The 25015-nt window shown below is 39.1% G+C and overlaps 1 protein-coding gene across 3 annotated transcripts; it reads right to left on the bottom strand.

The window, feature by feature from the left end:
* Positions 1 to 156: 156 nt before the first annotated feature.
* ACOT12 (acyl-CoA thioesterase 12) lies at positions 157 to 23486 on the bottom strand. 3 transcript variants are annotated; one of them, XM_015849767.2, is made up of 15 exons: positions 23307 to 23486; positions 21443 to 21512; positions 18384 to 18444; positions 17359 to 17460; positions 15379 to 15523; positions 13391 to 13541; positions 9615 to 9734; positions 8835 to 8985; positions 6631 to 6686; positions 6170 to 6230; positions 4697 to 4780; positions 3558 to 3691; positions 2096 to 2230; positions 862 to 988; positions 157 to 766 (listed from the first exon to the last, which is right to left on the bottom strand). In XM_015849767.2, exons 1-15 carry the CDS (start codon positions 23437 to 23439, stop codon positions 632 to 634), a joined length of 1665 nt encoding a protein of 554 aa, XP_015705253.1. In that variant the 5' UTR covers positions 23440 to 23486; the 3' UTR covers positions 157 to 631. The 3 variants fall into 3 exon arrangements, with proteins under 3 accessions (XP_015705253.1, XP_015705254.1, XP_015705255.1); XM_015849768.2 differs by lacking the exon at positions 23307 to 23486 and adding an exon at positions 21700 to 23173; XM_015849769.2 differs by lacking the exon at positions 23307 to 23486 and having other exon boundaries at positions 18384 to 18528.
* Between the last annotated feature and the right edge of the window lie 1529 nt (positions 23487 to 25015).

The following is a 25015-nucleotide window of genomic DNA, read 5'->3' as shown; positions in this document are numbered from 1 at the left end:
TTCAAGATTCTTCCTGTTATATGTTAATGAAAGGTCAGAAGAACAGTCTTACACAGAACCTGGTAGCTGGAGGTCACAGCACTTCTCCAAAAGACCAGCACCTCCATCAGCACTGAAATCCTTCCAGAAATACAGTCTAATAAAAACTACGATGGGTATGTAACCTGAAAAGCAATAATTTATTGAAAAACACAGGCAAACTACAAGCATTAACAGATTATCAAACACTACCTTGCTGTATGGTGTAATAGATCAAGATGTAATGCATATGCAGGGACCTGGACAAACTGAGCAGAGAACCGGACAAGCTACTTGGTAGTACCAGTCCTCTGCATATTAGACTGATCAGTATTTACTAATTTAGAACTGACTGGATGGCTCTAGGCCCAATCCAACAATGAAATACACATTTAAGAGCAGAATTTGTGTCTTAATCTTTTTTTTAAAAAAAAAAAATTGAAAAACTGAGTTTAGAGCATGAAGTCTAATCCTAATTTGACACAAAATCCAGCTCAAACCCAGTATCAGCTGCATGACTCAAAGTAACTTACAGAACAATTAACACATACGCAAAAACTCAAACCAATATTGCTTGTCAGTCTCTCACTCTTTTCACAGCTTTGTGTTAACTTCAGCGCTTGCTGCCCTTCAGCTCCAAGAACTTGATGCACTCCAAAGCTGCATCTTCAATAGAGTTTGATGAGCCAATAAGATTCGCAGCTAAGTAAGGCATAAGACCTGACGTCATCTGATTGAAGTAATGCACCTGTTTAAATAAAAACAAAAGAAATTAAAAACCCTGGACTGCAGTAGTTAGCCCTTTTATTTCAGGGCCTAGCTTGCTCCTTCAGAGCAACTCACCCTACAGGAGCTGCTGCTGTCACTGTAGATCTGGAATCCAGCACACAGGATTTCACTTCTGCAGTGTTCAGAAGAAGGTGGCTTAGACGTCAGGGTTACTGACTTTACAGCTACTATGTAGGGTTCACTGCCATGCAAGCAGAAAAACATAATGTTTTTTTCCAGAAATATATTTTGAAAGATGCATGTAAAGGACCACAACTACAGTCTACAGATTTTTTAATGAGATGTCATTTTTATATTAAGGCAAATACACTCCTGTATGCTTAAAATATGTACAAAAGCTCATTCGTTTTGAAAATGTTTCACTACAGACTCCAATTGTGAGGACTTGTGTGAAAAATCAAAGAATGATCCCTACATACAACATTTCCTTTCTGTTTGGCTTTGTGTTTTGTTTTGGGGTTTTTTTAACCCATTTCCCCCAGCTCTCCACGATCCAAGCTTACAGCATCAGGGCCTCAGTTCTGTGGGGACTTGGATATGGCCCCAGCAACAACAGACCTAATCCAGTTCCCAGATGTGGGCAAAAGAACCCATGCAAGGAACAGAATACTGTTTAGAAGTGATGTACCACTAACATTAAGAATTATACAATGTAAGAAATTATAGTGAAAATAAAGAATAACATACACAAAAGAGACTAAAAAGCCCCATTTATCCATGTTTCATTATGCAAGAACTAAAGGAAATCTAATGAAAAAGAAAAATCAATCTACATTAGATCAATCAGCAGTCTTCTTTAAACAACATTTAGCAGCAACATTTTCTGACACAATAAATGTATCACATTGAAGAATTGGTGAAGTTCAGGCATTTCCCTAATTCCTCCAGAGTTACATTAAATATGACTATAAGGTAATTAAAAAAAAAAACCAACAAAAAATGCTCAATAGTGTATTTCTGCACATGGACATGCTTTGCCAAGGTGCTGTTTGGAACTCTGGCCTGTTTTCTCTCACGATACACCATTCCTGAAGAGTCACTATTAGAGAAGCAATGCCAGAATATGCTAGAAATCTGGGATGCTTTGAATTCACTGTGAGTCAACTTTGTAAAGCAGAACTGGTTGTGCAGTCCCAGGTATCAATGTATATTTTAAATCAGTCACTCATTCAATTTTTCTTAAGAAATCAGGTGTCTTTGCCATTGAACAACAGGCACTGGTAGAGGTCAGCAGTAATTCAAACTAGGGGTCCAAAGCTCACAGCTCAACTTGAAGTTCTGTGTTTACCTGGGCTCAAGGGGTTGCCTTCGAGACACAAGAATCACGAAGTCCCTGGGTTGAAGGCCAGTCATGGGTGGAGGGGGAGCGGTAACGTAATATATTATGTCATCTTCACTCACAGCCTGTAGGACTTCACAAGTTCTGCAAAAGCATTTAGAACACGCATGTGATACTTGTCGTATGTAATAGTATCTCTTATGAAAAGCAACTGAACAACATGTATTCCAGTCTAAAGTTCAACACATAGTTTTCCTGCTGACACAGCAAATGTGTGACAGGAATAGAGAAAACCTGAGTTTTAATGCAAAGCATCACCTGACACAACATTTCTGGTCCATGAAACAGGAAAAAGGACTGTAGAATGCTGGAGCAAGGTCTTAAAAGCCCAAATTTTGCATACTACTCATTCCTGTTTGGAATGAGATTAGCTTTTGTGCCATAATACTTGCTGACTGACCAAACACTGTCCATTTGACACATCACAGGAGTGATAATTGGGAAACATTAGCAGAATTTTATTCAAAGCTGTGTTCTGCTGTGTTAGAAAGGGCCACCCAGTAGGACATAGTCTTTCTTGGAAGTACTGATCAGTATCTGTCAGTTTCCAGAACAAAAAAAGAAACTCCAGAATTTTCCTTTCCTCTGGCAGTAACTGACTTCACTATTTTCGCTAGTGAATGAGGCTTCATGACAGCCTTAAGAAACCCAAAATTCTGTCTCTACATATGGAAAAGCAATGTCAGTTTTCTTCAGATTTCTTTTTCTTTTTCTTTCTTTTGTTTTTTTTTCTTTTTTTTCCTCAAGCCATTAATGCGGCAGAAAACACTAAATTTTAAATATTCTTCCACTTATTTTCACTCTGTAATAAAAGTCTTCCAAGGCAGAGTAATTAACTGAAAAAGCTTCTACTTTAAGAAAACATTTACCTAATTAAATTAGTATCATATCAATTCAATTTTGTCTGGTGATATTTCAACGTAATATAAAGCAAATTAAGGAAACACCTTTTACAGATATTCTGAAACCCATTCCGACACACTGTGGAAGACGTTATTTTCCTTAAAATGGGCATTTTGAGGACAAATACGATGGAGCTTTCAGCTCTTACTTATCACAGTGTCTACCATATACGAACATCCAGTTATATACAACCTTTTTGTTAACTTTTCTAATATACAGCTATCTATGCTTGGAATTTTGTTCACTTTTGTGAAAAGTAACTTCTGTCCCAGCTTTTGTGATGGGCCAGGGCAAACTTATTTTTAAATCAGGTTTTGGAGAAATTAAATTTTGTTTTCAAGGGAAAAAACCCAATCCATATTTTGACTAATGAATCTTTAATGACAACTTCCTACACCAATTTATTCTTAATTAGGTAGAAAAGTGTCAACATCTCAAAAAATATCTGCCTCAGAAAAGGTTAGTTGTCAGTGGATTTGAGCAGTTTTAAACAAAGGTAAGTACTTACAAGAAATGTTTGTCCCATTGCTGGCGGTACATGAAGTTGGACAAAAGGGAGAAAGCTACATGCGATGCTGTCTTTACTTGCATTTCTACTTTGAGAGACAAGACATCACCATCCTCATGGGTCCATATTTTTATCTGAAAAAGGTAACAACGTATTAAAAACACAACTAATTTTGACATACGATACAGCACAATGTAAAATCAAATACACTGATAGCACAGTGACATATATTCATATATTTTATACAATATATGAATTCCCTACTACCCTGAGACATCTCCCCAGCCTATGAAGTACAGCAGCTTGTCTTTAAAGGATAGGAAGATGTTGGAACAGGTGGGTAGTAGAACTCAACTACTGCAGCCCCCTTCATCCACACAAATCAGTCACACAGTGATGGTAAACTGAAACATTATTCAAAATGTGATTGTGCCTGCACTGATCTATGCACTGAACTGTTAGTATTAGATCTGTTAATTTGCTTCTCAAATCCTGGAAAGTTTTAACAGATTTTCATTCCTAAATGATACAAAATTCACAAGCTTCATCATCTCTGCTGTTCTTTTTGCCAAGTTAAAAATTAAAAGTCGATGGGTCTAGTGAGCATTCATGCAACATAGACTCTTTATGTTCATCTATTTTCATGTTTTGGAACAGGGAAAAAAAATTCACAAGGTAAGGCAGTAAACAAGTCATGCACTCTTCAAGACTTCAGAATCACAAAATAAAGCAGGAGTAACAGCTGTTAATACCCGTCTCTGTAAAGTGAATACTGGTATGGACAACATGTCATATGGGCCTACAAGTCTTGTGGTTGTGTGTTTAAGTGCTCACAGCACCTCCTTCTACTTTCAAAACCACTCTTGCAACCCTGCTCTGTAGAGATCTCAAGTTCTTTGTTCGCTAGCCACGCGTTCTATCAGACCACCATGCAACTCTCAGGCTGAACAGTGCTCTGGACAAACAGCTTTACAGCCTTTCAAGGGTAACTCTGGAAGTTTTGTTTTTCAGTCCTAGCCAAAGTAAAACCAAACACTGCCATTCCAATGTATTTGCTTACAAATGTTAATCCTTGCTTTCCTCCACCCATTTCTTACCTAGAAGGTCGTGTAGCTACATACTTATAACTACGTACTTACATTATTCAGTGTACTGGTGACTTCCCATCCTGGTTTTGCTGCCAGGTATGTCAGTGTAGCTATATTGCTGTAACTCATATATGCCTGAAATTTAAGATATATTTCTGAAAACGAATGGTAAAACCATAATAAACATTCCAGAAATTAATTTATTTTTTTTTAAATCATTGTCTACAAACTGCAAAAAGATGTACATCTTCCCATAAAGCCTCCCTTCCAGAATATACAGCCCAGCAGTTTCTGAATCGAATACCTTCAGTAACTAGATTATGTGCTCACATGGCTGATGGCAAAATAACCCTAACTGAACAACTACAAAATACCACTTTGGGTTTCTCCAATTACAGATCACTGCAGTGAAACTGTGACCACCCAAGAGTTAGTACAGGTAACCTCTGAGACTGTTAAATTAATGGTTTTGTCTATATTTTCCCTAAGTAATTAAAACCTACTAGAAAATTAACCTCCTCATTGCTATCAAGCTGTGGTCTACCATGGCAGTTGCTATACCAAGCAGGCTCAGAACAGAGAAAGAACAGACATATCTATTATTTATGCATGCCTACACTGGATAGAGCTCTCTTTTAAGCACTGTAAAAGTGCTTAAAAAGAGTCTTTAATGAAAGGTTTAAATTTAATACCAAATAAATCTAAGTATTTCGCTTTTAGCAATAAGTGCGTAGTTATATTTATTGTCTTGCAGAAAACAAATCTAGTTCAAGATTAAGACTCCATATACAGAGATTCCACTGTTAATAGCAAATCTCCTCCTGGATTATAATTCTTAATAATTTATTTACTTCGAAATGTAATAGAAAAAGATGTTGAAAATATTTCTGGAAGCCACTGAGAATTTAAATACAATGAAAATTTAACCACAGTTCCAACCTGAAACAACATTTCCAGTGCACACAAATTCACCTGAACTCAGAATCACTGCTTTTTAGTTTATGGCACTGGCAGATTCTATTGGCCTTGCATATCCAAGTCAAAAACGCATACCACCTTAGGCAGGAATTAACACATTTTCACCTTTATTTCCCACAGCAGCAAAGTTTACCTTACTTCATTGTTTACCTGTCCGTTCACATTGCCAGGCCCCTCCTCCAGCTTACTAGAAACAGTAAAACTCCATGAGTTCTGAGACCTTTTTAAAAAAGAGGCACACTGGGACATAAATCTTCAGGAGACCTGTCCTCATTACAGCTCTGCTACTTAAGGGACTATTAGGTACAAAGTTCTTTCTCAGAGACTCATTTTATATTCTGTACAAAACTTGCTCTTTCACTGATAGGTAAGGAACCTTTAAGAATACAAAAATGCTCTTTTTATCACACACTTATCCATTCTTCCATGAACAACACAATACTCCAGTACAGCAGGTACAGTGTGGAAACTGACAACTCTTTTACACACTCAAAAAGCGTACACCGTTTTACTCAGGTAGAAGGTAGGACACATTCCAAAGATCACCTCATTGCTTTTCTCCCATAGATCATAAGGTTTGTCTTCTTTAGCAGACAACATGTATTTCCTAAAACAAAGTTAAAAAAGAAAAAAAAGCAGAACGAAACAGTTATTTACACTTGTATTTTTATACATATGCCCAAATCAACCAGTTCTATAGGGTTAAGTGCCTTCCAAACACTTTACAAATATTTTACCAACTCCCCCTTGCACAACATGCTTGCAGTAACTCCTTTTTCCCCAAAGAACATGGGGGAGACAAAAATAACCTCAAGAAAAAAAATGCTTATGGGGTGAGCAGCCCCTAATAATTTTATACAACTAAAGTAAAACAGTCTGGATAGTTAAGCAGCATAACAGTTATGTTTGAGCAGATTTAGGAATTCTTAACAAATTATCACTTTTTAGTGAACATACTGAAAATAATGAGTTTTCAAAATAAAATTTTCTCTGTTGTTCAACTGTACCTGGCAAGTCGAATTCTCTTTCGGGCAATAGCTCCATGGTATCGCCTCACACCGTCCTTGACAAAGACAAGCAGATCATGACACATCTGATTACTTTAAGGGACACACAAGCACACAAAACAAATAAGCAAACAGGCTAACTAACAAATATAACAGATGGACAAATGTCATGAATTCATGATAATTATATGTACTCCATGTAAAACTGTACTCCGTATAAAACTGTTTATGAGGGCGGAGCATTTTATGAGGGTGGACAGTGATAGGACGACGGGGAATGGTTGTAAACGGAAAAGGAGAAGTTTAGGTTAGATATTAAGAGGAAGTTTTTCACACAGAGGGTGGTGATGCACTGGAACAGGTTGCCCAAGGAAGCTGTGATGCCCCATCCCTGGAGGCATTCAAGGCCAGGTTGGATGTGGCTCTGGGCAGCCCGGTCTGGTGGTTGGTGGCCCTGCCCATGTCAGGGGGGTTGAAAGTGGATGATCGTTGTGGTCGTTTTCAACCCAGCAATTCTATGATTCCATGATACGTTGGACTTTCTCCAGATTAACCCAATTCAGTGGTTTACTTTGACTTGATTTATTCCTTTAAGTTACAAAATCAATCCAATAAAAAAAATCATATTGCAGCAGCATACTCCTAGAACTTTGGTCCTGATGCAGGGTCAGCCACACAGTGTACCATAATTACATTCTACTCCTTCTAAAATGTGGCACCTAGCAAAATAAACTATCATTCCAGCTCACCACTATCTAGTTTTCAAAGCATGCCAGACACATGGAAGAATTTCTATTTCAAAGCACATTCACCGAGGGCAAAAAGCAAGCACAGTGCAAACAGATATGCCTTGCCTTTCAAATCAGCAGGTCTTTCCCTTCCCTTACAACTGCTCTGCCAGGGAGCATTTATTTTCTGAAGCACAGAAGAGACCCAAGAGCAAAAACTGAACCAAACTGTGCTCAACAAGACTCGTTACTGTGAAGGATATGATACTTTGTGAAGAGCTTTTTGTTTCCTTTAAATAGCTGACATGCAGCTTTTCCTGGAATAAGCCAAATCTCCGGATTACTGCATCTCAGCCTTTCTTATATCTCCGACTAATAATTTCAGCTGCCACATTCAGTCTAATAACCACTGGAAGTTTAAATAACCTCGAGCATACTTTCCATTTTTCCTAGACTTGCTTGCTTGACTGTGTGGGAAAGGGTATAGATCCTCTTATCTTGACATTCAATTTGTGGATGCCCCTCTAAGACAAGTCTTTTAGGAAAGCACAGTTCTTCTGGCATAAGTTAAGATGCTGTAGGCTTTTTTCCCCTATTTTTTAAGAGTAGGAGTCAGTCTTTCCTCTGGAAACAGTCCAAGAGTGAAGCAGGAGTGAACCTTACGACTTCACCTAATACACTGGATACCTTGATGTTAAAGAATAACTTCATTTCTTCCTATGCTGGTTTCTAAAAATCTCATTAATTGGGGCATTTAGCTAATGACAGGTGATAACAAAAAATTCAACAGTGCTTACACTGCTCTCATCGCCCAGTGAACTCCTTTCAAGGAAACACATGCTTCTGTTTCCATGCCAAAAGAAGTGGAAAGCCTGCCCATGTCATGAGATTTGATTCCCAAGGTTTTCTCACTAACTCTATTTCTTATCATCCTTAAGAATTTTCTAAAAATAAGAATTCATTTAGCATTTCTAGGTTTTGCCAGTTTTTTGCTGTCTGGGCATCTTCTACAGTTGCTGGAGACTAAACAAGAAAAGTGGAAAACATGCACAGAAGATTCTTCTTCTCTCTTCATTCCTTCCTTCCCTAAGTACAGAAGTTCTAATGATGACTAGTCTCCAATGCACTTGTCAGTTTTGGATGTCCAAAGCGATAACAATTAATTTTGTAATCAGAGTCAAACACTTCATTTACAGGCTTTGTATGTTGCAAGAAGAACCATGCAAGTGCCCTATTTAGCCCCTGCTTTCCCAGCAAGTCTACAGTGGCCACTCGTGTGAACATGCAGTGTGCTGGGCAGGACTACATAATTCCATGCATACATTGTGGTGCTCAGGGATATGATTTAGCAGAGGATTGTTAGAGTTAGGGTACTATGGTTAGGCTGCAGTTGGCCTTGATGATCTTCAAGGTCTTTTCCAGCCTGGGTAATTCTATGATTCAATGATTCATCCTCGTATAAGGACAATAACTGACCTTAGTAATAGGTTTGATTTTGGGGAAAGTGAGCAGCTCGCCTTTGTCATTCATAGCATTAAAAATGAGAAATGCGCTGTTAATATGTCTTGCTTGGTTCCTGATCCATTCTTCACAGTTATAAGCCTCGACACGGACACCAACCTCCACACTGAAATAAGAGCTCAAATTAATCACTGAACTACCACCAGTGATGCAGAAGTAGCACAGATATGTACTAAGAAGGACTGCTGAGTGTTCATGAAGCCTTACACAAATACTTCTGCAGGACACAAAATAAATTATTCCATATGGACAGATGCTTTTCAGAAATAAATAATAAAATAAAATAAAATAAAATAAAACAAAACAAAACAAAACAAAATAAAATAAAATAAAATAAAATGTGACACTAAACAAGTAGAATGAGTAAAAAGAGAATAAACTGAACTAAATAGCAAAATATAAACACCAGTGAGAAAACAGATCTCACAGCAAAAGTGAGCAGGACAGCATTTATCTTACATTCAGCAGAAGTATAACATGAAGAGGCTACCTTCATGTGCATACAGACCAGGGGATGAGAGTAACCCTGAAAAAAGGAATCTGGGGCTCTGATGATTGCAAAGTGAATGTGGGCCAGGCACATATATAAGCACATATGTACAGACACATCTTTCAAAGTCCCAATTGCAAAATACTTTGTTCAGTAAAGCAGACTCAACTACTAGCTAAAAACCTGAAGCATGCAGTTATGCAGGTGCTGGAGAATTCAAGGAATAAGTATATGAAAAGCCTTACCTATTCTGAAATGTATTGTTCACAATTGCATTGAAGACAAGGCGGTCACCCACAACAGATGGACCCCAGAACTTAAACATATTGACAGATTTCAAGATGGGATACGAACGACAAAGGCGGCTGAAAAAGAAACAAAAGAGGCAGAGAGCAAATCACCCAGTCACATTAAAGAACATTCTTTGTTAAGTCTGCAGTCAGCAGTGATTAGAGCATACTCCATAGCTCACCAAAACACAGTTAAAGCGATCAGCTCCAACAGCATTTAATTCAAGCTTCAAACATAATGCTACTACTTACGATATGCTGTTTCACTTTCAATACACTTTACAAACACTAATTAATTCTCACTGTTTGTTATTACTTTCTTTTGGTGCCAGACCATGAATACCTTGTCTTCAAAGCAACCACCTACTTCACGAGTAGTTTCATTAACATCTGCATTACTGCATGGGGAGCAGGTTGATGCTCAATATGCAAAAATGCTAAATCATAAAGCCTTTAAGCAATTAAAGAAACCTGAACATAAAGCTTCAGCATGAGAAACAATGTTCAAAAAAGAAGAAATGATGACCTATTCTTGTTAGTGTTGACACATTTTTGCTTTTTTGTCAATTATTTTCTGCTCATGGTATACAAATGAAAATAAAAAACTACTCATAAAACCAAATGCACATATAGTTTTAATTAGCACACACAGTGGGAGAGCTAGATGTTGAATCAATTCCTTACCAATTCAGAAACTCTGACCTGTTTAGTTAAATACTAATATTTAAAAAAGATACTCTTTTCTATGTCCAATTGTATAGAGCTCCTTTCTTGTGTCAGAGTTGATACGTACTGCATTCAACTACATGCTGTCAGGTTCAGCTGTGTTGTTTTGTTCGGTCTTTTCAAGCTGCCTGTGTCATTTTGTGGTAGAATTTTTCTTGTCTAGTACTGAAGACTGTACTCTTTACATAAAGAGTGCATGAGCACAGCTGTTCCCTGGACAAGAGCACTGGAAGAACAGACACCTTATGAAAACCAAGCTACACTGCTAAAATAATAATTTTGCCACACTGTGTCATCCACACCAGGGAACTCCAACAACATAACTCTTCTCTATGCTCTATGATTCTACTGTGTTTAAGAGTTTGTGGAATTCCAGGGCAAGGGTAGGGGAAGGAGTGTCTAGTTTGCAAGCCCTCTACAGTGGGCAAAATTGTTGTTTCTTCAGCAGTTCTGAAGTGTAGTAAAGGCCCAGCACTTGGCAGACATTGTTTTATATCACATGAACACTCTATGTGAATGTCATTCATCTTCACACTCTGAAAAAATATTCTCAATTCCCATGTATGTGTGCAAAACTCCTCAATTAAGAACTGCATATGAGTATCTGAAACTAGATTTTCATTGCGCAGTTTTTATACTTGAAAATACAGTTTTGTAGAATTCTTAGCTTTTAACTCAATTCCACTCTGGAAGCTAAAACTGTGGAAGCTAATGTTCCAGTACTGTTAAATGCACACAATTATCTGTTGCTAATTAATTGACTGGTACATCTTTTTAATAGACTTAGACATTCAAATGACTTTGTAATTTCATTAAGAATAACTTGCTCTTCTGATTTAAAACATTCAGTGGTTATCTCATTTAGAAAGTTCAACATAAAGCTGCAAATACAGTATTACTGAAAATAAACAGAGTAATAGAGCAGAAATTTGGCCTAAATATTCTGTTTCTCCTGGAAAGCTACGGCCTGAACACTTACGGAAGTTTAAGACATAAGAAGTGACTGATCTGGCACAAACGACTACTTACTATCATCTGTAAGAGTTTCATCTATCATACAGGCAAAAAAGAGGGAGGAGAAGGTGAGTAACCTTTCAGATGTCCCTACAAATTTACCTTTTCAAGTGTTAGCCCTCCTGCTCCATTTCTCTGTCAAAATCTGTGGCCACAGCAACTCCTAACTGGCACTTTCAAAGGTCACATCCAATTACAAGTGCCCTCAGAAAAGGTTTCTAGAAAGTTAGCTGCTTCTCAAGCAGAAATCACAGCATCGCTGTTTTCAATCACTCTTTGTCATCAGTTATTAATCTTGAAATGGTCAACATGACAAAGCATGTTTGACATTCATTATTCCAATGAAAACGTTTTCAGTACTTGCTTTGCTGATGGTTCCCTTCACTTTTTAAAAATAAAACAGAGTTCTCATTAGGTCAAAGTTACCAAATGAAAACAAGCAAACATTTTGGGTCAAATCATGGCACGAATCTGAAGCCTTTGAAGCCAATGAAATTACACAACAGTAAGGTCAGTGCATTCTCATGTTAATAAAACAAGCTGCTCTAACTAAGGAAAGCGTGTAGGTTGCTCCAAAAGTAATGCCTCCTGTTTAATTCCATGGAAGCTATAACAGATACAAACAGCACACCACCACCACTTCATAGAGCAAATTCTCAGCTATGAAATGCTATTTCTCAACATAGTCACCATGAATTTTCAACAGCGATGAACAAAAGCCTACATGTAGCACCCATAACACAGGCATCTGGAACATGGTTTGCCCTTCACATTGCTGTCACCGCTGCTGAAAGGCACCACCCACTGCTCACTGTGCTCAAACCCATTGGTTGGTTTCTGTAAATGCCCAGCAAATGTCAATAAATGTCACTGGGTGCAATTTTTTCTGCACAGAATAATTCACTTACACACTTTTGCTTCATATGCACTTCCATGTCAGATGCTTCTCTGCTGCCATCTGTCGCACAGAAATAAAATCTAACAGTACTGGCAGGAAGATTCAGCCTCTACTGCCATACTACCAGCAACTGTCTTTAGTGACACGGGCCAGCATAATGAAATATGAGGCATTACTTTCAGAGCATCCTTCATAGATTCCTAATAGTACAACTACTGTCTCCAAGTCAGAAATACACGAAAAATGAATGGGAAAGTAATCTAATTATTGAAGTTAAAAAACGAAAGCAAATCTAATACCCCTGCAGTTAAATAGGTCACTTGGAATGCAAGAAGAATTCAAACTGAAATTCAAGTGTTGCTTACAAAGAAGCTTTGTATGCCATCCAAGAACAAGGAAGAAGAAAAACAACGGCTCAAATTCAGAGGAAGAAAAACTTAATAACAATATGCCCAGGCCATAATGACAAGCAATGCTAGACAGTGTCACAGAAATATTTTGTATAAAATATCAGAACCCACGGGATTTGGGACTTGAAGGGGCTTAAAGGCTAGGTAACTTGTGGAGGTTAAACATCCATTTAGTGTGTGCATCAGTAAAAAAGAACCTGGTTCTTCTGATTCTTCTTCCCTGATTTACTCTTTCCTCTGGTATAAGGATTTGCAGACCACCATTTAGAAGCCTCTCTATTTTTGGCTATCCACTGAAATAGGGCCAGTGTAAGTTTTATTCTGACTTAATGTCTGCCTCTGTTTTTAAAACACTGCACCAACCACAAGGAGGCTGGGTTTCTATTCATTCCTATTCCTAATGCCGACTTTCTCCAGGGAGTTTCAGGCAAATAATAAAGCCTTTTTTGCCTTAGGGTCTGCATGTTTAGCAGAGTGAACAAAACATTACTCCCACAGTGGTGTGGCAAGCTGTGGTAAATGTACCACATAAACAGCTTGAAGACCTCCTACAATCTTCAGAAGAAAAGGCAAGAAGATTTGGATCTACTTTTTTCACGTAATAAATCCCACTGAAACCTGATCAAATTGGAGGAATACATCCACTTAGAAACATATACAAAGAATATGATGAAGAAAAGTACCTTGCTGAAATACTTGCCACTGTCTCCATCCAAGCCATGATCTGACCACCAAAAGTGTTTCCATGATGGTTTGCATGAGGAGGTTGGACAAGCTCAATACTCTGTACATGAGTAAGGTCAGTTGAAACTGCATTTTCCTCTTCAAAAGTATCTGAAATATAGCAGCAATGTACGATGAATTATTTCAGCTATTAACTCTGATAGCCAAAAGGAAAATACTCTCAGTTACTGAACGTGCCATTTGCCTCAAATACACTGAATAGGAAAAGTGATAAAGGGAAGACAGGGAAAGACCTCTGTTCTTTCTAAGGGCAGAAAGACAGTGATGATTTGTTCTGTTCTACCATGCTAGCTAGACGTGGTGGATGATGCAGCTCGACGTCTATGACCACGACAGCACAGAGGTCCTCCCTTCCCAGGCTATCTGCTTTGAAGACGTTTCATCAGAAGCAATAACTGCAAAGCCTGATTAGTTGAGAACACATGCAGTCAACTGTCAGAGCCTGTACTTGTGTTATGAATTTTTGCTATGCGTGACCTCTAATAGATACTGTTAAAACTGTTGGTCATGTGTTCAACAGCCTTTCACAGACTTTGACCATTGTGTATGATAGGCATCTGTGCATATGTGTTAAATTGAGGTTGGAGTATGGCATGATTACTGCATAACCTGCTACTTACAGATTTTTCATTATTAGAAACACAACATAAGGCACAAAATAAGGAGAGAATACAGATGTGAATTAACCTTCTGCTACTCAAGCATTTCCAATTCCACTTTCAAGTGACTAGTCACTTTGCTGTTCCAGTTCTATTTTTAAAGAATGCTTTTAGGCATGAGATGATGTCAGTAATTTACAAAGCACACAACCATAATACTTGCTACTTGACCTGAATTGTACTTTTGAATTTTGCCCTAATTAACTAGCCTTATGATTATATAATTCTGTGGACACATTTGACTAACCTGAACTTTGGCACTGCTTAAGTTGTTGCATAACATCTATTCAGAAGACAAACTTCACTTTCTGAATATGCTATCTGGAAGCCTCTAATGCAGTACTTTCTTCTCTCTTCCTGCTATTTTGCTCATTCTGCCTCCTGAAGTAGGTGAATTTGTGTTTACCATGATAAGGTCCTTCCAGGAAATATCTAGGCAAGGCAGTGAAATAAAAAACAGCATCTCTGATATGTCTTCCATGGGATTGAGCCACTTTCTATGAGGCAATTATCAGTGGACCAAATACTTCTTTTCTTGTAGTAGCCTCTACACAATCTTATTAAATCAAGACTATAATTCATTTTTAAAAGATGTTTCATCTTTCCTTAATAAAGATACATGCTGATCACAGCTTTTATTCAGCTACAGTTCAGAACTTCAAAATATGAGCGGATTTCTTAAAAATGTGTTAGTAATTTCCTTCATGTCACTATATATAGCAATTTTGGTGGTATACAACTGCCTTTAAGAAAAGAGATTTCTATCAGAAATAAAGATTAACTTGTTTCTCGACTAAATTTTTCTAGCTTGCTCCTGAGGAGTTCAAAAATTTTTTAACCTGTTTTAACAATTGCATAATGAAGAATACTCTACATGTTGGAAATATCTCACAGCAAGAACACAGTTCCCAGCACTTTATTGCACAGTCATATTCATGAATAGACTTCATCCTTCTTTCTACCTTATAACTAGTCTTACAGGACTTTATTACTGTATTGCAAAGTTCTGTATGATCTGTTGAACATTACACATAATCTATAAGAAGATCTGCATTTCACACCTACTCAAGATGTACTTAGCCTTCAATCCTGCTTTTAAATCTGGAATTTCTGAAAGACAAAGAAATATACTATTTTATTAGTGCAACTATCCAACACAGCATCACAGATCTGGCACACTCTTTTCAACATGACACCACCAACTCAAGAAGCTATACTCAGATGTTTGAACAGCTCTGTAAGTTATTTATTCCATGTTTTATACTGACCATAGTGGTCACCTTCCTTATTACTCTCCTGCATTAGGTTCTGAAAGACCTCTTGATAGCCCAGTCGGATTCTTTTCCTTTCAGTAGCCAGGGCATGCTCCAGATAGTCTTCTGCAGACATAAGCTTTACAGGTTCTAATTCAATCTATACAAATAATAAAAAAAGGCTCTTAATTCCACAATCATACCATGCACTTTGAACTCAAAACAGCATCAGCATTTTCTATAATCTTTTGTTATCAACTGTCCAAGATTACACATCTGATTAATACAAACAAGCACAGAGCTAAAGTTCAAGGGATTCCATGTTATCTTTTCAGAGTCATTTGTTAAAACCCAGTGAAATTCCTTTAGCTTTTATATCTACTTATCCATAATGACACATGCAATTTAAACAAACAAACAAATAAATAAGAAAAAAAAAAAGACCTTAATATATCACTTGTGTGATTTATTTACAAGATCAGGCTCCAGAAGCCTTAAAATAATGCACAGGCTCTGTAACACAGAAAAAATCAATATTTTGTGTCATGTGGTACTGCTGCTACTATTTCTCAGTCTTAGAGTCCATACTCAAAATACTTTTTTAGTCTCCTTGTCTCATCTCTGATCTTACTCAAGAACTTTCTTCCCATTTTCCAAATGTCTCAGCTGAAAGATTAAGATGGTGAATGTACGCTGTTGCTCTCTGCACAGCTTTAGCATCAGGAAAAAAGGGCTTGAAAATAAATTGTCCTTTAGTTACCCAAACACCCTGATTTACAATGGAATTAGAACTGAAGTCTTAAATTCTCTCTTGGCAGTCCTGTCTTAAACCTAATCATAGTTAATGATCACCAATTTAATCCTGAAATAACCTCCCTGGAAATTTGGGCAAAGGGTAAATGGGTTAATGCCATGGCTATGATATCAAATGTTTAATAAACAATCCTTACCTCATAATATTTTAGTGCTCTCAGATTAACCAATTTAGCCATTAACCTTTCAGAGGTAAACAGAGCTTTATTTTTGGTTAAAGTGCTCTGAACTCTTTCTTCAGCAAGTTGTCATGTATTGTTGCAGAAAAGAAAAGAAACAGCTGGGGTTCTGGGCCATCAGGTGGGCAGAAAACATGCCAACGGCAGGGGGTTGGAACCGGGTGGGTTTTAAGCCCCCTTCCAACCTAAGCCATCCCGTGATTCTGTGATTCTATGATTCTGTGACTACTCTGCGAATCTCCTGTCGATATTTTAAAAGGACAGATGCATTTTTGTAACACATTAAAAGAGTCAAGAAAGTCGGATATGAAATATGATTCTAGCAATTTGTATTACGAAGCAGACCACATACAAAGGCAGTTTATTAAGAAGATCTGAAGAATATACCGCCTCACTCACAGGAAAATATTAGAAGAACAGTGCCTGCTGGGCACAACAATGGGAAGGCCAAACAGTACCATGACTGATATCTGAACAACTCCGGGGGGCCAAAGAGTGAGGAGAATAAACAACAGTGGCATTAAAGCTATATAACATGAATGCTTAAGAATTAATTTACACTGGAAGGCAGCTTAAAAATTTTCTTCTGTCTGAATAGTGGTGACTTTGAACAATCTCTTCAAAAAAGGTGAAGAATAAAAAAGAAAAAACAAATATATGAACGCCAAGACCCTTACATGTATGTAAAGGAGAGGGATCCTGCAGACTCATAGGGATATTTCTTCCAGAGCATACATCTGTCAAGACTGAGCCCTTACAATGGCACTAGTCCTACTACTAGTAAATGTGCAACACAAAGTGGAAAAAACTATAAAAAGGTAAAGAATTTCAGAGTAGTTGTCGAAAAACCACTTTCCTTATTGTCAGGACTTTATGCTGCTTTTCTACTACTGAACAGAACAGACTCTTATCTGTGTTTTCCCATGTTTCACAATATAAAATTTGCACTGTTTCAGAGAATCTTGGTCCCAACTTCAACCACAGAACCAAACAGAAAGAGTACCTTTTCAGCACCAACTGGCTTGACTACATACGTTGCATATGCCACGCTCACAATTTTCTCAACATTAGTCAAAACATCCTGCACTGTAACCTTGATGCCAACCTACAGGGAAGGAGGTAGTGAGACAAAGGGACAAAAAAAGTAATTACAGCATTGTCAGTTGAACTGAGATAAGTCAGTGCAATGCGTATCAAATTAATCGCATCCTGTCTCTTAAACCTAAAGAAAGAACAAAATCAAAAAGACTGATCTGCTATGACTGACAGAGCTCTGAACATTTAAGAATATCGATATTTAGTATATGGATGCTTCCTACCAGTTGCAGAGTAAAATAAAAAGTAAGGCAGACATTTTGTTTATGAATATCTAATCACTTGTGTATTGTTTGGAGTTCTCATCCAAATCTACCCCTGAAAAAGGCCTGATGTGCATCAAACCTTCTGATGTTTCATTTTTAAATTATGGAGTGCATCTTCTAGAATATTCATAATCCCCACTGATACTAAGAAAAGCTGGACTTGGGCAGAAGTCAGGAAAAAGTATCCTTAAGGCTCAGTTCTAATTTCAAGTTACAGGCCAATGCACTGTTACAATATGAAGAACATGCACTCCACTGAGAGAAATATTCTCATATCACAAGTTCCAAAAATCCTTAGAACTCCACATATTCAGTAGAGCCTGGCTTTGACCAGCCAAAGACTCCTTTGAGTCTTTGACCCAAAGACTCCTTTGAGGTAAATAGCTTTGTACTGGACTAACACCATCTATCCCATCATGTCCATAATATCTACCAAATATTCTAAGTCTTCAGGGCCTAGTTTCTACTTTGACATGGATTATTTAACAGGCAACATGGAATTATAACAGTCATTATGAAACTAGAGTTTCATTAGGTGGTGATGTTGTTTACAGATCAATAGAAAGTGCTTTCTGAAACCAGTAAGGCTGGGCCCTTGTTGCATTCCTCCTCCCACCTCTTCTCCATACTTCAAGCATGATTATAAATACAAGTGGTAATCTCTTACCTCCATGCTGGTTTTGAATGCTCTGTTCACCCTTGCTTTGATGGTAATAACTTGTCCAACTCTGTTAAGAAGAGTAAAATCTTCTTATGGTGTGTAATCATGCAGCTTAATAATGGTTTGCACCTCCCTCCCTCTCTAGGTATCCCTAATAATAGAGAAGGAAATCTCTGGATGAAACTGTCACTAGCTGTGATCAGTTTGTACCTTCCGTTGTGCACTGCAAATGCAGTGAAAAAGGTTAAGCGCAATTATTTGTAAGTCAGGCTTCAATCATACTCAGTATCATGCTCAATAATGATTTCAGTAAGTCAGAAAGCAGCGTAAGCTTATCATCCTTGGTACCTGTATGGCATCAGGTATGCCCAGCACCCAAGTCTTCCAGAAATTTTGGCTTAGATTCTGCTTTTGCTCAAAGGCATATCTTGCCACAAGTTACCCCAAGTTACTGAGTATATCTATCTGCAAAAGTGCACAGGATATACTCTATATACATTCTCTAGCACACACATACATAAACACTAGGAAATACTTCAAATCTGTGCTCTATTTCCAAATGCTCTTTTAAGTTTCTGAAGGATGTGGAAGGAGTTTACTTTCTGTGTTTCACTCGTGCAGCATGTCCCCTCTGTCCCAGCAGCGTACTTCTGAACAACTACTTCTCTTTTTCACTGCATTTCATACATTCACTGCGTGTGGGCTGGCAGTGTGAATGGGACACTGAACTGTCAGAGAGTGCCCAGGGCAAGGCCACAAACATGGAGAAGGGTCTGCTTAGGGAAAGGGTCTGAACCAGAGGGTTGTGGGCATGGCACAGCTCCCCAGGGTAGTGGGCATGGCCCACTCTTCTTCCTCTTTTTGAGAACATCACATTAACAGAGGCTGGAGAGGTAGGACTGGGTCTGTTGATGTTTGAGGAACTGCAGAACTTGAGGGAAGTATATAATAAAGTTGGATGTGATCTCACTCAACCTGAGGAGCTAGCCTTGCAACAAGACAGGTTCGGATTTCAGAGACACTGCCAGACTGACTTATATCTCCCCTGGTACTCAAGCCTGCCTACATGAACTCACATTTCATTGCAGAAATGTGTTCCCTGGGGTCCATGGCCATATCAGAAAATAAAGATGTCAGAATGGACACTGCAAGACAGTGTGATCAGGAAATGTCTTTCTATGTACTTTCGGAGCTGTTTCAAAATGGAATTTTTTACATTATATCATGTATTCTGCCTTTGGAAAAACCAATTTATCTAAGACAAGACAGCCGATTAGCTTGGACAGAAGTCATAGAACATCACGTTTTCTCTTGTAACTGGCAGGAAGAGTCTGAAATCTATCAGAATGATTCACAAGCAGAGTATTAGCGAAAGTGAACTGTCATTTACAGTCAGGTTTTTCTTACTGCCACTGAGCTGGTGCATTTTAAAAGACAAGGAAGGATTTATTTGTTATCACGACATAAAGCTGAGTTTTGCAACATATAGATGTTCCATGAAAAGTTGTGTTTCCATTCCAATTGGAAAGATATAAGCACAGGAAAGTTAATCCCTACAGAACACCAGGTAATCTGAGTTAGGAAAACAAAACCTTACAGCCTGCAACTTAAAACTTAGAAAATACAAGAGCTCTCTTATTGTGCTGTATAATCTGGTGAAGTTTTGGAAACATTATAGCTGACCTGAGGCTGAAGAATAATTAATGAAATGACTTCACAGTTATTAGGCTTGTGCATAAATTAATGTTAATAATGAAAACCTGGCACTGTAAGTGGAAGCAGAACAAGAAAAACAGTTAGAAACAAATCAGCAAGGACAGTATCTTCTTTACAAGCTTGGGTCCGAAGCTACTGAAGTCTGAAATACTGTGCCAGAAAGAGAAACATTACCCTGACTTTATTTGCAGAACCCTGTGATTACAGTTTTCATGAACAGATTTTTTTTTCTAAGGAAAAGTTTAAAACCACAGAACAAATACAATGAAGACAAACATTTTAAAGCTTCTTGTACAACAGATGAAGAACACGCTGTGATTTCAGCATGACCGCATTCACCCACTGTACTACTGCTTCAGGTTCTCGCCTTTGAAGCCACTAGTCTAAAAATCTGTTGTTCAGTGTGAGTGAATGCTTATTTTACATTCATGTATTGTTTTCAGCTGCCATCGGCCGTACATCTGGCAGGCAGTGTTTCTTGGCTTGCTCTCACAGTCACCCCTGCATGTACATAGGTAAGTTAGCAGTTCTCTCACAAATGTGCCATCACTTACGTACTCATAAATTTCTAGTTTTAAGGTGAAAATACACAAATAAGAAGTTAATAGGCCACTTTTCTTCTTTTGATTGTGTCTTGCTGTTGCACTAGCTCAGGTTCTGTAATGTGACAAACTTCCACACATGGTTTTGCCAATTTAATTGTTAGTAAACCATGGCTTTTACATAACTGGCTCATTACAGCATTAGCTACAAGTAATGGCTGTAAGTTCAAGGCAAGATAAAGTTTGGGAAGCAAGGTGCTATTTGTTCCTACAGTATCTTTCCTTTTCCTTGGAAAACCATGAAAAATGTTTTTAAAAAACTGTTTGCCTTTTAAGCACCATACTGCTTTGTAGACTTAGTATTAAATAATTACAAATGCATAACATTTGTTTTGCTACAAGATAATTTTTTTAGTAAAAGCTGAAAGAAAGATGGTGAGAAAAAAGCATTTGTGATACAAACAATACAAAAAAATCATACAGTAACTTTAATAGGGTACTCCTTGTTTAGTGAGATTAGTAGTCGTGTAGCGTTCACATGAACTATAGCCAAAGATCACTAGGCCACTGTTTTCTCACATGGTATCAGTGTTGCCAGGTCAAATAAGTACAGGTTATTTTGGACTTCAGAAATTGATTTGTTTCTAGTAGTGTCAGACCGGAAAGAGCAATCTGGAGACTGAACCCTGTAACTCTGGAGAGTTCACTGGCCCATTTTACTGTGATTTTTACAATGCCTCAGCTTATCTCTGCCAAATAAGAAACTCTGGAGTGAAAACATTTGATGATTGCTAGCCGTTTTTGTACCTGGCAGCCTCTTCAAACTGTATGTCATCCATAGATGCTGTCACACAAGACACACCAGCATGTTTCTCAGCTTCAAAAGAGACACAGGACACAGAGTTACTACACTGCTCCAGCAGCAAACCATTCACCCACACATTCCTATTTGTGCACGAGAGACAGAGATGAAATGCAGCAGATCCCAGTTTGTCTTGTGGTCACCCCAAAGAAAATATGCAAACCCTTCAGAAAACAGGGAGATAAATAAGAGTAATACTTACCATGAAGTAAGGGTAGTATCAGGAGATGAGTTTGGATGATTATACTGATTCTCCTGAGTTTGAAAGCTCTATTTATGGTCTTCTGCCAAAAATGGACACTCCAATACAAGCATGTTTCAGGACGAAAAGTATTAGTAGGTCTACAGCAACCCCAGCAATCACCTCAAAACTAGGATGCTGTGAATCTTGGCTACGTTATATCTGCATAGAAGGTTTATGTTACATGAGAATTCCAAGACAAAGGAAAATTGTTTACTGCCTTGGTAGCATGGTCACAGCAGTGGCCTACACAATATTTTTAGTGAAATGTGCAAGAATAAGCTTGGAAAGGTAAGACAGAGGATGATGCACATGTTATCAGAGTACCTGAGAAATTCCCTTTTAAAATATGATGGTGAAGCACATGAAGGCACTCATGAGGAACACCACTGAGGCGAAGAGGTCCCTATCAACTAAGAGGCTGGAGTTGTAATAGAAGATGATGAGTATGATGGCGATAGCTCATAACCTCAGAAGCAGAGCAAGCAGCAAGTTGGGTTAAGCCTAAAGCAGCAGGACACAGAACACGGGAGGTGTGACGCAGGTGCTGGCAACTGCAGTAGGCACTAGCACTGAGAAAAGGTGCTAAAGCAAAAAAAAATCCATGTCTGGCATGTTCAGCGCGCTGTGACACAGAACTCAAGCAGTAAAAAAACGTCTGTGTGCAATGGGATGAGCAGCATGACTGACTGCTACTGTTCTAAGACAAACCAAGGAAAAACAGGTAGAGAAGGTGGACTGAAAGCAAGTTCTGCAACCAGTCTGCAGCTGATAAAGATCACAGATTCACTTGCAGGCCAGGAAGAAAGCACCAACCCTGCTGCAGAGCTGGGACGCTCTTGCTATGGTGAGGAACCTTTCAAAAAGAGCATTTTTAAGAGAGAAATAACCAAAAGGCCAAACACAATGCAATTCCTTAGTGCTATATCACACCTCTTAGCAAACCTGCAGTGGCCCTCAGAGGTGTGCCAGCTGCTGCTCCTGCATCCCACTGCTTTCTCCATCTGAAGGGTTATAGAATCATTGAGTCATTTGAGTGGGAATGGGCCTTTAAAGGTCACCTCATCCACTTCCCCTGCAAGGAACAGGGATACCTACAGCTACATCAGGTGCACAGAGCCTGGTCCAGCCTGTACATACAGCTGCAAGCCTCCAGCACAGCCAGCACACAGCTGGGCACAGCAATGCCATGAGAGCACACGCTCCCCACATCGCACTGCTCTCCACGAGGCTTCATGTGCTCAAGTGTACATGGCTGCCATAAGTCATCACAGAGATGTTAAATGTTCTTCAAGTGGCTGGCTTTTTTTACTCTTTAAGTTAGGGGCTCTCTTTCCCTCCCTCTAGTCCTTCTCATTGCTCCATCCCTGACTCTCCCTCCACTGCTCCCTTTTTGTTCTGCTCTCCTCACTCTCGCAGCTCCCTCTCAGACCCACCATCCCCCTCGAAGCCCAACCCCCCCGGGTCTCTGGAGGCTGAAAGCCGCCCACCCCATCCGAGCGCGGTGTGTGTGAGGGTCTCTAAGCGGCAAATGGCTGCGGGGACGCCTCTCCCGTTCGCCCCTTTACCTGCCAGGCAGGCGGTGGCGTCCATCCACTTGAGGAGCTGCCCGGCGCTCAGCTCCCCGCGGTGGTTGGCGTGGGCAGGCAGGACGCTCTGGCACATGGGCACCCACCCGCCCGCCGCCCCGCTCCGCTCCATGGCGCAGTGTCGGCCGAGGACGGCTCGCAGCGCCCTCCACTCCGTTCGCAGGGCTGGGCGGGCCCGTCCCGCCCCAACGCCCGTGTGTGAGGGGGAATCGCCCCCTCTTGGCGGGCCGGGCTGCGGGCAGGTGAGCGGTCCTTGTATCTGCCTCCCGCTGTGAGATGAGAGCTATAGGGCTGCTGGTTTGGTAAGGGGGAAATCGAAAACTGCAGTGTGGAGTGCGCCCTTGGGCGAGTGGTCAGCACCCCTGGTACTCCTTTAGCTTCTTGCACAGTCTCCATCAGAGTACCTTTTTCACAGCTGTCAGTGTATTTGGCCTCAAGAAAACACCTGTCAGATCAGTATCGTCCTTCACAGATGAAAGGATTCAGAAATGAAGTTACCAGCCCAAGCTCACAGAGATCTGTGGCAGACATTCATAGTTTCGCAGCTGAAAGTTGCTTTAAGAGGCACAGCAGCCATACCAGCACTACCTGAAGAAGCTTCAGGACTACCTACAAGGTGGAGGCAGCCTCTGGGAGGCATCTGTAAATGGGCCTATTTCTCTTGAAATCTTTATGGCTTGAGGCCTGAACTGAAACAGTAAAAACAACAACAAAAATAAAAAAAAAAAAAGGTGCAGAATTGTTTTAAATAGTTTTAAAAGGAAAAAAAAAACGCACCAATGGATATTAGATTCTTCCTTCCTAATAACATGTATTTGTAATGGAAGCAAGGCTTTGTGTGGTACAACAGCACATCTCAAGGGTGCTGTGTTGAACAGGACACAGCACAGTGCCTGTAAGGGAACTGTGCCAGGAGAGGTAAGGCATTTTATTAATAAAAGATGAGCTCAATATTAGATGTGAATAAATCTTCTGTAAAATAAAGCCATTAGAGCTAGCAGTAAGTATTACTCAATCATACAGTAGCACAGACAGTTCAACTAATGCAGCTGCTCTAGATCTGACCCTCAGCCAAGTGAGACTTTGTTCTGTGAAATGCTGTAGGACAAAGGAGGTCAGGTTTAGTACCTGAATTTCACAGAAGCCTACAATCTAGAACTGGTTTTTAGGTGCCTACCAAAATTCTGTCAATGTTTAAACAGATTTATGCAAGAACGGAGAGCTGCGGAGTTCTTTGGGAAACTACAGCCCCGTGTGGTAATGGTGACATCATCAGCACGTTCACAGATCTTTTCTTACCAATGGAATCAGGAGGGCTACAACACGCCTCCAGAATGACTGTTTTGGGCAATGTTTTAAATACAGACATCAATTACTGCAGTAAATTGACTGGAATATACAGCTGTGCATCTTTGTATGTTTTGTGCTTTCATTTTCTTGAAACAAACACTCTTCTGCCTGAAGTTATACAGGTTTTGGAGAGCCATATATTTCTCCCATTACCCTAGTTACTCCTGGAGAAAATAACTGGTGTTTCCTTGACACAGCTTTTGAAAATACAACTACTTCTTGTAAAATGAAACTTTATTCTAAAATGTATCCAAAATTGCAAGACACAAGCACCATTAAACAGATAAATAGACATATATTTATGTACAGAGAGCATCAAAACACAAAACAATTGTTAA

Source organism: Coturnix japonica, chromosome Z (assembly GCF_001577835.2).
Source record: "Coturnix japonica isolate 7356 chromosome Z, Coturnix japonica 2.1, whole genome shotgun sequence".
Taxonomy (NCBI): domain Eukaryota; kingdom Metazoa; phylum Chordata; class Aves; order Galliformes; family Phasianidae; genus Coturnix; species Coturnix japonica.
Note: the sequence above shows the minus strand (reverse complement) of the source record. Positions and strands in the feature narration are given on the sequence as shown.